The sequence below is a fragment of the Rhyacophila brunnea genome, unplaced genomic scaffold, assembly GCF_057557595.1.
Source record: "Rhyacophila brunnea isolate RB1 unplaced genomic scaffold, BYU_Rbru_1.0 scaffold_118, whole genome shotgun sequence".
Classification (NCBI taxonomy): Eukaryota; Metazoa; Arthropoda; class Insecta; order Trichoptera; family Rhyacophilidae; genus Rhyacophila; species Rhyacophila brunnea.
The window spans coordinates 543067-557766 of NW_028232772.1; the positions used below are offsets into that span (position 1 = coordinate 543067).

The window sequence follows — 14700 nt, forward strand, 5'->3', positions numbered from 1 at the left end:
TATTTTTAGAATTATTAAATTCTGCTCGATAATTATTTTATTTAGTTTTTTCTCCTTCCTGAACAATTTGCCTAAATGGTTTGCAGATTAAACTGTCAATATTTTATTCAGCTAAATAATTTGTATTTTTACTGGATCTTTCCTGGATTTCCGGATCCGGAACCCTTCCCCCTTGTGTAATCGCCTGATTCATACAGCTCATTGGTCAGATATAAGTTAAATAAATACTAAAGCAGAAACCATCACTGTAGGTCTTGATCAGGGAACTCAGAAATAATGGTAACTGAAATACATAACAGGTATGGCGATAGCAGGTAACCGACTCGAGTAAGGAAGAATCCGAATTAAACTTACACACGTGTCAAGAATACGTTTTACGTCGAATACTGAAAACTGCTCTCAGTTTATGCATTTACGCTCATTTTAATGTTGGTGTATTACACACACTATTGCACGTGCATAATGCGTGCTTCATTTTCGTAGGACCCTCACACATTCAAAACCCTGCATCAAGATGCGGCGTATTGAATATAGCCTATCGGTATTCTATTTATTACCTGTTCTGTGGTCTCGATAATGGTGCTACAAATGAACTAACACTGTCGACTAATAAACCAATCTGTAGAATTGAATATTTTTTTTTTTCATTTTATATTATCATCCTCATATAGAAGAATTATTGTTGTTAATATATTATGAATTCTATAGATATGAATATGTTTGTTATATTACTGATAACGTTGTAGCTAGGTAATTAAAATACTTTGAACATAAATTACGATTAGTTTGAAACAAAGTAATCCAAACATAAATCTATAATCGAAACCTAAACAATGGACAAAAGTTTTTGATCTGATTTATTCGTATATGGATAATGCAAAAGTAATAAAAAATAGTTCTAATATAATATTTTCTATTGATAAATGGCTAATAATAGATTATTATTACCAATTGTGTTTTTATAAATAATATTTGTAAAATTAATACGATATATATCAAATAAAAAATAATGTCATTACAATTCATGGCTATTTAATTTGTTCTTGGACAATCGAATTCTAGTCGCCATTTTCCTGATCATAATCACAGTGTTACCAACATAAAATTATATAAATGCACCGGTGCATTCTGATACGTTTGATTAAATAATTATAGACGTGCGTATCTATCTACCTACCAATAATGAGTCGGCGTAAAATTTTAATTAATTTATACCTACCGTCGTCCGACATCTGCCGTGAATTTAGCGAAAGTATTAATTAATATGCATGGTTTTTTCATCATGTTTGGTCATTAAAGTTTTGAGTGCACTATACCTTCAATGACACATTAGCTGGGGACAATTAAATATTGTAATTTTAAGAAGGTGAAGTAAACCTTTTTAAATAATAAATAAAATAAAAAATAAATATACAATATAGTCATAGCTGTTAGAAGTCTTATTTTTAAAGTTTCAGGGTTCGCGTTCAGTGTCCGGTTCCAGTCCTTTGAAAACCTAATAGGTTCTCAATAAATGCATAAAAACTAATGTGTAAAGAAATCATGACATAATATTATATCATACATAATTATTACTGTTTTTTTAATACTCAGTGGCTGTTTATCATATAGACAAAGTTTGTTAGGCAGTATAGGCAGTATAGGCAGGGTTTAATTGAATTTTAAAAACTTACCAGTACTATCTGTAAATTGTATTCTAAAGCAAACTCAATGAAAATAAATAAATACGACTAACAAAGTTTAGTACGCATTATTTATGTCGAATCTTAACAGCATATTTAAAACACCTCGCCAATGCCACGTACATATCTAAAACTGCTACTGAATAGATTTATATACTCTACTATATCGAGGCTTGTTTTGTCACACTGGAAATTGGATTTTACTGAAAGAAGCAGGTAACCGATCTCGAGTAAGAAATAATACGGGATAAATTTAAACACGTGTCAAGAATACATCATATATCGAATAGTGACAACAACTGTTCTCGGTTTATGCATTGACGCTCATTTAATGTCGGTGATATTACTATTGCACGTCTATAATGAATGCGTGGCTCATTTTCATAGGACACTCACACATTCAAAACCTTGCGTTAAACTTTACTGTATTGATATATAGCCCATCGGAATTTTATAAATGATCTGTTCTGTGATGGATACATTAAAGACATCAGATGTGTATGGAGAAGAAGATTCTGTTTTACGTGTTCTAAAAAAATGGCTCCAATTCAGGAAGAGGTTCGGCAATTAGGCCACCAACTCTTATATAAAATAGTAAATGGAATAGTACTGCACCGCGATTTCCTAACTATCGACTTGTGTGGCACCAGACGACATGACGTAATTGTGACGTCAGCCAATACACGCTCGAGGCATGCCGCCCTGCGCACAGTGCTCACCGTAGATAATATTATGATGAAACACCTATATGTGTATGGTGACAATGAATAACGCAGCTGTCTGACCAGCGCTATTTTCTCGAGTGCTATTATCACTCCGATAGTACGTCACAATGATTTCATATGACGTCATGTCGACCGGGCAGCTGGCACTCGCAAGTTCTGGAGTGAATTCGAATCCATTAAAATTTGAATTGAAATTCCATCAAGTACCTTCGGTCGATAGTATTAATATCTTAGATAGAAGATTAAATACCAAGTAGATGCAGTAAAGTTTAAAGTTATTATAAAAGTGATCATGTACCTAACCTAATTTCAGCACGAGAAACAAATGCTATCTACCACGTTACGGTACGAACAGTCTTGCAAAACACCTGTATCAGATAATTGCATTCGACAAGCGAAGTAATTAGTTTATCAGTACATTTCATTAACATAACTACTCGGTACGCGACTACCTAGCAGCTAGACATTATTTACACGCAGGTAAAAACGACTTCATATATTACACAAATAATCGTTACTTCAAATGTTATCCATGGCCGATATTGCCTACCTGTATTAATTAAATTAAAATTTAAGCGTTTTGTGCAATTTCGCAGTAGGAATTCACTAAGGCAGTTGTGTACAAGCATTTTCGTTTCGCGGTGCCCTAAAAATACAAATTATTTATAAAAATGGGTGAGCCAGAAAGTTGCTCGCTAGACAATTTCTCAAATCTTGGAATCAAGCCAGATATAATTACTCTAATTTTTCTAAATTTAGAATAAAAAGTACAGATAAACCAAATTAGTAGAGAAAGAAAAACAAACCAAAAAATAATTTTATAGCAAAAGAAAAATAAAAAAACAACAAAAAATCAAATTAAACAATATTATAGATTTTTATAAACAAAATACATCTCTAGGGAGTGCATTTACCAGCTGCACAGCTCTTGCTATTAGTGCCTGGTGAGCCTGGCATCGGGAAACAGTTTTTATGTTAGTAGGTATGGGACGTATAGGTAACTATATTTAAAATATAAAGAAAACAGGTAGTTTGTTTATTACGTGGCAGAGTTTTCACGTGAAGTTTTGGGTGATATATTTCTTTAATATTATCGTCAGATAGAGGAGTCTGAAAGTGAAGTCATATGCATTCTGCACGTTTTCAATAAGGGAATCTTGTTATAGTCTGCAGAAAACAGTTATTAATATGGCCGTGCATTTACGCATTGATTTATTTAAGACATCATTGAATTATTGATTTTTTTTAATAACCCGAAGAACCCGTGGAAATCAATGATTGGTCGAAAATATATGCGTTACCAAATTCAACTATCATTTAATTCGTAATACTAATTGATTCCTCAATTTTTTGAAAAGCGTCAAAAACATTCGTTTTTCGCTTTTTTTATAAAATAAAATTTGTAAATCGTCAATAAAACTATTTAAGGTACTTTTTGTGTTTGCCATGCAACTGTCTTTTCAATAGTTTTTTTCGTATAACATTAATTATCATTGACATAATTAAAATACGGGCGGATTCTCACGCCGATTACGAAATCATGAAATGAAACTTTGATCGTTCACAGGGTCGTGGCCAAAACAGGATAATTCTTATTTTATGCTAAATTATTATATTTTGACTACGACTCTAGGGAACAATACAAAGTGACATTTCACGATCGGGTGCAATCGACGCAGACGATCGGGAAGGCAATTGAGGCAGACGATTGGCTCGAGAGTCTGCCAGTGTAAGTTTAGCTTTAGTTAGGTCAACCATTTACGGCCCGCAAAAATACACGATTGGTCAATATGCGGCCCGCCAGTCGCCAGTTGTCGTAAACTGACTGCTGTGTAATTTAAAATGTCATGCATTTATTTTTTAAATTACGACACTTTATTTAAAGTAATATAATAATTTTATTATCGTCTACGAATAAACAGCCAATTACATTACTAGCATTCAATCTCTCAGATATCAAACATAAGACAGTTTAATAACACAATAATATGTATGACAATCTAATTAAATAAAAAGACATTAGTTATGTTAAAATAAAACAAAGTAGGAATAATTTAATAACGATCAGGACGGGTTTTTCTGCTTAGAAGGACAATGTCAACTGATGATAATGTCATCAGAAGATAATATCAAGTTATTAAATAATAATTGCAGTCAATGATAAATTAGTATAGATAGATGAGTATCTAATATTATTTTAATTGATGAAAATTTTGAAATAATCCCCGAATTGACCAGGCTTCATTTATTATTTAACATGTAATAAACTTTACTGATGATTAAATTAATGTAGGCATGTAGATGTGTGTAGGAAACTAAATTTATTAACTCAACACAGCTACTATAATAGATATATCATCATAAATTATCCGATGTTCGAATTTAGAACTAAGCTCATTGCAGTATAAAAACTATTATGTCAAATATTAACATCTGGCGCCCTCTCTCAGTGGACAACTTATACTGGTGGATCTATGAATGAGTGCAGTTTTTCAATGATTTATTATTTAAATGCCAAGAAAACGTATTGATATTTACTTTAGTTAAATCGGTTTTTTTAGTGTTTGAAAGGATACAAACACATAATTAATTGTGTTCCTTAGATATAATCAATAATAGCAAAATTGTCTGCACCGGTATTAGTGAAATTGAAGACATATAATAGTGATGTGAAAATTGATCCTACCTCATTTGTTTTGTTGCGTCACTTATATTTAAAAAAAAATCATTTTTATAAGCAATTAGGACGTGAAATTCAATAAAACTCTGCCACGTAATAAACAAACTACTTGTCTTCCTTATATTTTAAATATAGTTACCTATACGTCCCATACCTATTAACATGAAAACTGTTTCCCGATGACAGGCTCACCAGGCATCAATAGCAAGAGCTGTGCAGCTGGTAAATGCACTCCTTAGAGATGTATTTTGTTTTTAAAAATTAATAATATTGTTTAATTTGATTTTTTGTTGTTTTTTTATTTTTCTTTTGCTATAAAATTATTTTTTGGTTTGTTTTTTCTTTCTACTAATTTGGTTTACCTGTACTTTTTATTCTAAATTTAATGTTGTGAACGAATTGAATTGATAATTAATTATGAGCTCAATGTGTCTTTTTTAAATAAATAAATAAAAATATTATCTTAAATATTTACCTAGATATATGGACAAACAACATCATATAATATATTTGTACCACAGTGGCTTAGTAGGTCGAAGCCGTTGGGGGTTCGATACCACATATGATTAACAATTCATGTTATTTTTTCAAATGGCTAACAACCACTATTTGTATAAAAAATAAAAACTTAAACACTATTTTTAAGTATATTAAATATCTCTATTTTGTGGAGCGAAAAAGAATACAAGGATGCGAATTTGTATGTTTAATATTATAACTGGAAATAGTTATGAACAATTTTAATGAAAAAGATTCACTCAGTAATTTATCTTTTTGGGCGGTAAACTGTAGTAATAAAGAGCAATATAAATTTAAAGAACAAAACGAGTCGTTGATTGTAATCTCACCATAGGCAGTATTTATAATAAATTGAATGTTGAAAGTGGGAGGGACCCAGTCGACAGATTGGGCTATAAAAGGTGAAACAACATAGACTGAGTGAATAAAAGAGTGATGCTTACTTGAACTTGTACTTTTAAGTAAATACTTGATGCCTTATAATACTATCAAGTGTTAGTTAACGTGAGAGCATAGTAATATTATAATCCTTTTAGAATCGAACACAGTAATAGAATTCGAACGTAGTTTAAAGTAAATAAATATCTACTTCTTATTTTCACTAGGCTCATATAAGAATGTGTTTAATAATACCTACGCGTTATAACATTTATATTCAAATTGTGAATTTAAAAAGCGCTATAATAATCAAAAAAAAACACCACCGGTGGCCGCGCGGCTTAAGCGTTGGACTATCACGCCGTGGGTCCCAGGTTCGAATCCTGGGTCTGGCAAGTACACATATTGTTTTTCAATTTGTCTGAGTCAGGGTATGGACCTGATAGGTTGAGCAAGTGGCTGACATCCATTTCTCGTAAAAACAAAATCTGTTAATACAAACCTCTACTCTGTGGAGGCCCATATGATCCTATTAGGATCGGACATGGTTTAAAAAAAAATAATCAAAGAATATGCCCTCATTTATGAAGATGGCGTATTTACTATGCATATTTTTAAAATCTACAATTAAATAATTAGTATGCAATAGTAATTTTACTTACATATTTGCTGATTGAATCTTTAAAGATATATATCTCTCTATAAGATAATATCATTTTACTAGACAGATATTAAACATTTAATTAATTAATATAAAATCATATTAGCTGCAATTCATTTGTAGTAAAATTCACCAGTTTTGCTTGCACCAGTCAAAATCCAAACGCTATTCAACAAATTTTGAGATTCACTGTGAATTCCATAAATTGTGATGTTAAATTTGCTATTTTGTTAAAAGTAAAATTGGTATAGTGGAAATTTCAAGTTTGTTTTCAATATTACATAAAAGTAAAGTAGAATACTATATCGTTATCTGTTAAAAATAATTTGTAAATCAATTAATAATATTTAGCTTGCCCATTTCACATGCATTTTTAGATCTATACTGGGAAAAAAAACTGAATATAAATTTATCATAAGTAGACAGAGAAAATAAATTTTAAAAAATCTCAAATTCCGTGACATACAATTAACAAAAATACGTTTTAAAAATGACACTTTCTGACATTTGAGAATAATTTTGTCACATAAGATGGGACGTCCCCGTTTTAAAAATCTTGAATGGATAAATAACAGAAATTGATTTTGAATTTGGAATGGTTACATATATTGAAAAATACCCCTTCAGAATTTAATATATTAGAATATATATTATATACCTACCTACTTTACAAAGTAATATGTATCTTATACACTTATATTTTAGTGGCATAACGATCAGTTTTTGCGTCACAGGTTTTGCCTTTCAGCATCATTAGACTTCATATAAATATATTTAGGTACAGGTAGGTATTAAGCGATATGAAATTTGATCATATTCGGTTTGATTTTGTTTTTTATATATTCAAAATTAATAATGCCCTGGTTTTGTAGTCAATATTTTTTAATTTTCAGGCGGTTTTGAATTTTATGAAAAATCATTATAGCAAAGCCGATGTCAATTATAAAACTTGGAACGTTAAATTTATCCATGTAAGAGCAGCATGCACAATCTAAGATTTCGTTGCTAAGGATAAGTCGCCGAAAAGCATGACTTAACTATAGACAATCCTGAGTATAGAGTTAAGGAATCCTTAACCATAGACTACTTCTGTTATGAACCCCTACTGTATTACCATTTACCACTGACAGCTGCTGTCAAAATAAATTCGCATGTCTATAAAACAGTCCATACACTCAAATTCATTTAACAATGTATCTCAATATGGATATTGATATTGTTAATTCGTTTGGCATGCACTTGCAGAATATTATTTTACTTTTATACGCCAACCCGCAGAAATACAAAATGCCAGGTGAAGAATGACACTTGACACTAGTGTTACCATGTTAAAAAAATATCTTGCGGTGCCTGTGGAATCACGTATAATGACTTATAACGGAAACATAAGAGTATTATAATTAAATATTAATATGTATTTATAGTTATGGCATTTATAAAATGCAGTTGTCATATTTTTGTCATCGTTTAACAATTATAAAATAATTTACCTAAACTATAGGAAAGAGAATTTTTAAATATGTTATTATTTTCAATAGAAATGATCTTAACTAAGGACAATGTTTCTGCATAGTGTTTTCTGCTAAGGAAATTTTAGTTATGACAAATGTTTCTGCATTCCGCCTAAATCTAGAAAAAAACTAAAATGGTAAATTTTATAAAACTAATTAAGAATACCTAACGTAATATAAAAGCTGTAATTTGAAGTTTCCAATTTTACATACATCAGTAATAATAGACAAAAATCCCAAATAAATAATATTAACCATAAGTCAATAAGATAAGAAACGAATGTGGTGAGTACCTATTTGTTAGGCAATTATGAACAATAATTGTTAAATAAATATAGTTTTGCACATAATATGATATTAATGTGGTAGCCAGAGCAGTTAATAAAAATATTAATTTTTAAATTGTGTTGGTATTAAATTGGCAAAAGCTGTTAAAATGCCATATTTTTTCCACACACATTCACCACACTCATAATTTATACCGTATGGACTGCAGTTTATGTGGTGTAACATAATTGATTACGATTAATAACTCGCAATTATTAATAATAATTACAGATAGGGTACATAAAACAAAATAAAAATCCATTACTGCGATCAGAGACAAGAACCATAAATATTTAACTACCGCTAAACGGGGTGAGATTAAGCCATTTCTATTTACAAAACTTTTTATATCTAATCGATGCATTGAGCCTTAAATTTGTTAAATATGCATTCCACGCGACTATATACATTCTAAAAAATACTGCATATATAATTATTTTATTATCATATCCTATTATCTTTATTATTGAATTGTATTACTGTAGTAACCAAAGAGATTGAAAGACTGGAGAGGGAACACGCTATCATTTATGTACTAAAAAATACGAATCGGAGAAAGACAGTTGGTAATGTTGGTATTCTGGAGCTTCTTCAAGTTCGTGTGGTAAAACAACATGGCGGATATGATATTGTTATTCTCTCGATTTATACGTATTATACGTTATTATTCGGTAAAAAAATGTTTCTTAATGGAAGAATACAAATGAGTAACAGCATTTCGGAACAATATGCATACTATTAATTATTTATACATTGATAGTTTTTCCTACAATAACAATTCAAAACTTTTACATCAAACGTCAAATGGTTGTTTATTGCGAAAAATCCAGGGCCGTATGCATAATATTATTTTGAACCCAAAATATACGATGTCTTTTTCAAAGTAAAAACTGTTAGTGCTAGTTAATGACATTCATTATTTACATAGATTTTATATTTCATTTCAGAGTTAAATATATTTTTAAGAATACCAAACAAAAAATTGCATTTATATGAAGTATGTAATGGAGTATATGTAGCAATTTTATAATGTTATAGGTATAAATTAAATTATTTCAGATTTCCGAAAAATGAAGTTTTTCGGAAATTGTGGATTGATGCAGTCGGGCGGGAGAGCTGGGTGCCATCTAAATATTCATTACTGTGTGGGAAGCATTTCTCGGAAAGTGACGTTAAATGAGTGTTAAAGTTTAGAAGTTGTAAGAGTTAAAAAAGTGAGTTAAATAGATAACATATTGTAATTAACTATATAATCAAATTTTCAACATACCTACCTGTATTTTGTCTCTAATAGGTTTGTATAAACAAGTAATTTTATACACAATATGTCAAAAACGAACCCATGTTATATTTTTATTTCATAAAATATTTTCAAAATACACATGTGTAAATAGGTAGGTAATATAACAATTTTTTTTTTGTTTGTAATTAACTGTAATTATTTGTGTTTTTTATTTAACCGTTTTATCTAAACAATAATGCTATGTTATTTTATATAAAACAATATGTAAAAACAAGACCATATTTCTTATTCCAATATTTAACCATTTGCTATTAACTGATTTGTGTATAATTTTTCGTAATATTATTGTGTTTTTTGTGTTATTAAAAATAAAATACTTACATCCATTTGCATTATTTTTTCTTACCCTGAATCCTAATAAAGTTTTTATTGCGGGAACTTTTTATAATGAAAATACGTTTATCATAAATTGGTTGTAAGCTTGTGTTGATAAAAAAAAATACTCAGTGGGGCGTTTTTATGTCCAAGTATGGTCCATTTGCAGCAAAGTGTACCTAATTTCAGAGAAGTAGAACTTTCTCTCACAAAACGAGTACACACTGACATTTGTGTGCTACCTCAGGGGGAGGAGTCCAATTTCTTTGGTAGTAACTATATTTATACCAAGTATTGCTATATTTTCTCTCTTATTTTCCTCATTAGGGAAATTACTCAAAAATAGGTATTGAGTTAATAATGCCATTAGATGTGGAAATACAGTTTCTTTTATAATTTAGGAAAATATTAAATGAAAAAATTCTTCAATTAGTCATAAAATCGAATAATTCTTTCTGGAATTAATCATTAATTCAATTGTGTACGGGAATGTCTCGGTTGATTCTTTGTTTGAACTGTAAAATTTCATTGTACACTGGTAAATTCTTTTTGACCAAATAAAAAAAAACCTAGGTACAAAGCTTAATACAATTTAAATTCGAATTTGAGTAAAAATTTGAAACACCGTTATTTAAGAACAAGAATTTTTGAGTTGTTTCCCTATTGAACTAAGGTATCAAATTATGTAATTAATCTGCCCTCAATAAAGAATAATATTAGAATAGTGAATAGTGACCAATTTTTTTTCCAAATACATTAATTTCTTAATAAAGTAAATAAATTAAATATAAAAATAAATTGAACATACCTACATACTTCTGAAAACACGCATGAGAAAATAATACAGCCAACAGATAAATCTTTTTTCGAAAAAAGTAAGACATATTATGTTCAATAATTAGAATGGTACATTCTTAAATCTTGTGAATTCTAAGTACCTTGTGAAATGTGAATTCTAAGTAATTCTGAGTACCATTCTAATTATTGAAATAATATGTATGTCTCATTTATTTGAAAGAAGATTTTTAAGAATTATATATGTTCAACAATTAGAATGGTACATTCTTAAATCTTGTGAATTATTCTTTGAATAAAAGAAATAGTTAATAAAAATAAATGTTATATTGCTTACAATAGCATAAAATATGATGTAGGTATATGGCACGTAATAATTGAATAATAATCAGAACTGGCTGCATCTCTTAGATTGTCAAAATCTATAAAACATTATTTCACTTGTGATACCTACTTGAACTCCAAATATTTTCGTGATTTTTATTAAATACGTTAGGAATAGGTATTGAATATCTACGTCTGTGTAAGAATTACAAATTGAAAGTCAATGTACTTTATTTATAGAAATATACGTTATATGTAATTCTTTCTGTCACCTCATTCTTTTGATCGATCGCTTGCTTTTAGAATATACTTGCCCTTTAATTAAATTTGTCCATCTAGATGAAATTTTTATTTTAAAATGACATACGTAGTGACAATATGACAAAATTAAGCCTTGTTTATAATACATTACCGAAAAATAAGACATTTAAGTCAATAAAATATTATTTATTATTCCTACCATAGGAAAAATAGTAGCAGAATAAAAATAATACCTACATAATATTAATTCAAATATTAATGTCAGTTGACAATGTTCCATTGAAACAAATGAACAAATTATTATTAAATATAGTGGAATAAGTACTACTAGTAGACCTACAAACTTATCTGTAGAATGGAAAAAAAACTACGAACTAGCATAGGATGCCATTTTGAAAATGTCAATCGCATGTCAGATTTTGTCCAGTTACGTGGCTCCCCCATCCTATTCTTCAGATAAGTTTGTAGGTCTGTACATATTATTGCGTTGTATTTTAATAATTAATACAACGTTTTTCTACAAAGAATTTACAGTTACATAATTTTAGAAACCTTTTTACGAGAAATAGATGAGAGCCTCTTGCTCAACCTATTAAAGGTCCACGCTCTGGATTCAAACACACATTTAAAACAATATGTGAATTTTGCCAGACACGGGATTTATACAAAACACCCTCGACTTCTTAAGCAGATACTTTACCACCCGGCCATCGCGGGGACCTAGAAATAAACTAAGGAAACCGATTTCGTCCGAGAGAAAGATGGAAATCAATGGGAAACCAACGGTTGGAGTTGGCACGCGATCCAATTTTTTTGGCACATACGCTAGTGTCACAATCGATTGAGGCTCGAGTGAGTTCCCGCGATCAGCAAAAGTTGGGAATAGGCGTCCGCCACTCTATCCACATCTCACTCTACCACTTCATCGATTTACCCCTAGTCGTGATGAATTTTTGCAAGCGCGTTATTTTAGAGAAGTTTATTTTATCATCAGAACTTTTGAGATATCGATATCTATACTAAATTAGTATATTATAATAGTAATGTATTTTATAAGCTGTGCAAGTTTCTTAAGTATTGGTTCAGTAGTTTTAGAGTTATGGTAAAGAAACACAGGCATTTAAAAATATATATTTGTGTCCAGATATAATGAAAATAGTGAAAACGCTGAACAAAAGAAATTAATTAAAACTCAGAAATGGCAAAAACCAATTTTAATGTATGGATAGCAAGAAAGTAATTTATATGATCATTACCACCATCCCACACTACCTACGCCTACCTACCTGTACCTACTTTTAATTAAAGATAATAATATTGGTTTTTTTTTAAATTTCCAGGTATGGTTCCAGAACAGGCGTGCGAAATGGCGCAAGCAAGAAAAGGTTGGCCCGCAAGGCCACCCTTACAACCCTTACATGGCTGGAGGATCACCGGCCCCTCCTCAACCAACTGCATTACCAAATCCCTTCACGCATTTAGGCTTCGGTTTCCGCAAGCCTTTCGACGGAGCATCGCTAGCATCGTTCAGATACCCTCCAATGCACTCCGGGGGACCCGTTCTTCCACCATCATATTTGACATCAGGGCATCCATTTCATAGGGCTGCACCACCACTATTTCCACCGGGAATGAGCCACCTATACAGTCCTGCTGCAGCCAGTTCATTCCAAACGCTATTAGCTAACATATCCGCTGCGCAACGACCAAAAATGGTGCAAGGATCAGCCCCAGAGTACGTGACTCCTTCCCCGCCTTTGTCTCCAGGTGGTGGATCTTCGCCTGGCGCACCCGATGTAGACAGAAGAAGTTCGAGTATCGCAGCTCTGAGGCTTAAGGCTAGGGAGCATGAGCTTAAGTTGGAGATGCTAAGGCAGAATGGACATGGTGATCTTATCAGCTGAACGTTTGGGGGGATGGGGAATTTGTCATATACTAGTTATTAACGTATTTTGAAAGTTATGACTATCTTCCTCATTTTGGTTTATTTTAAATTGGTTTTATTAGTGATTAAAATGAAAGTAATATAAATAGTTTATATTGATTTTTTTACGTAAGAACACTAAGAACGCACCTACATAATATAAAAAAATAATGGCACAAAAACAGTATTAATTAATTGTATAGTTCTTTGTAACACAGTTTTCACAAAAATATAATTTCAGCATTACATAATAGTATGAAAAAAATCTTTTTATTCATAAAACATTCATTGATAAAAAAAAACTGAAATACAGTATTTTTATATCGTCATTCTATCTCTTGTAACCCTCATAAATTCAAAAGAACTTTACTGGATAGTAAAAACTGTCTAATATCCATTTTAAATATAATTTTGATTTGAATTGAAAAAAAAATATACTTGATAAATTACGGCAGTTTCCGGTTTTTGGGAGGTTTTGAATTATTACGTTCTATAAGACACGATTCAGAAGGTTTATGTTAATAGTTATACGTGCAAAGATCTCACACAGAGCTTAATATTCGGTAACAAAAATCTCATGTGTAACCAATATAAAATGTACGAGTTTTACAAGATAGTAATATAACGACGAGTAGAAGGTCTAATGTTATATTCCGTCGAAAACCTTTGAGACAGAAGACATTGTTGCATGGTTTAGTTAGAATATTTAGATAAACCTGTCATATCGACTACTTAATCTGCAAATCGGCATTGTTCAGGAAGGTGAAAAAACATAATAATTCGACTATCGAGGGGAATTTAACAATTCCAAAAGTACACTTAGCTATATGCTGCACAATGAATTAATACACCATTTTAGCTTCCCTTTTATGTATAAAGAACATTTATATAAAAAGTGGAGTTGTTCCATTTATGATATTGGAAATTTGGCATCTGCAGTTGATTGTTTTGTTTGAAGAACGATAAAGGATTTATGTATAGGCTCAAGAGTTTAGAATTTAGTGTGAAGATAGAAAACATGCTTTATAACAAAATGCTATCAAAATCTTATTTTTGGTCTAAAGCGCTGTTGCTTGGTTTGTAGATTAAGCAGTCGATATATTGAGCATATATCTAATTACATATTATTAAAAATGAACACAGCAAGACGATCATTCAAATATTTTCATAAAATAATAAAACACAGGTCACTATGATAAATATAATTTTTTTTCAAATATTTACAATTAGGTAGGTAGGTAATTTTAGCAGTAGACGCCTGTGATTATCAGATGTTACCTCACAGACAAATTAAT

General features: G+C 30.6%; 1 protein-coding gene across 1 annotated transcript in view; it reads left to right on the forward strand.

Moving 5' to 3' along the window:
* LOC147078207 (homeobox protein aristaless-like) overlaps positions 1 to 13829 on the forward strand; it is a 140583-nt gene extending 126754 nt beyond the window's left edge. The window contains exon 4 of the mRNA XM_085960578.1: positions 12822 to 13829. Coding sequence (XP_085816704.1) covers positions 12822 to 13385 — 564 coding nt within the window. The 3' untranslated portion in view covers positions 13386 to 13829. The remainder of the gene's footprint in view (positions 1 to 12821) is intronic.
* Positions 13830 to 14700: the final 871 nt, after the last annotated feature.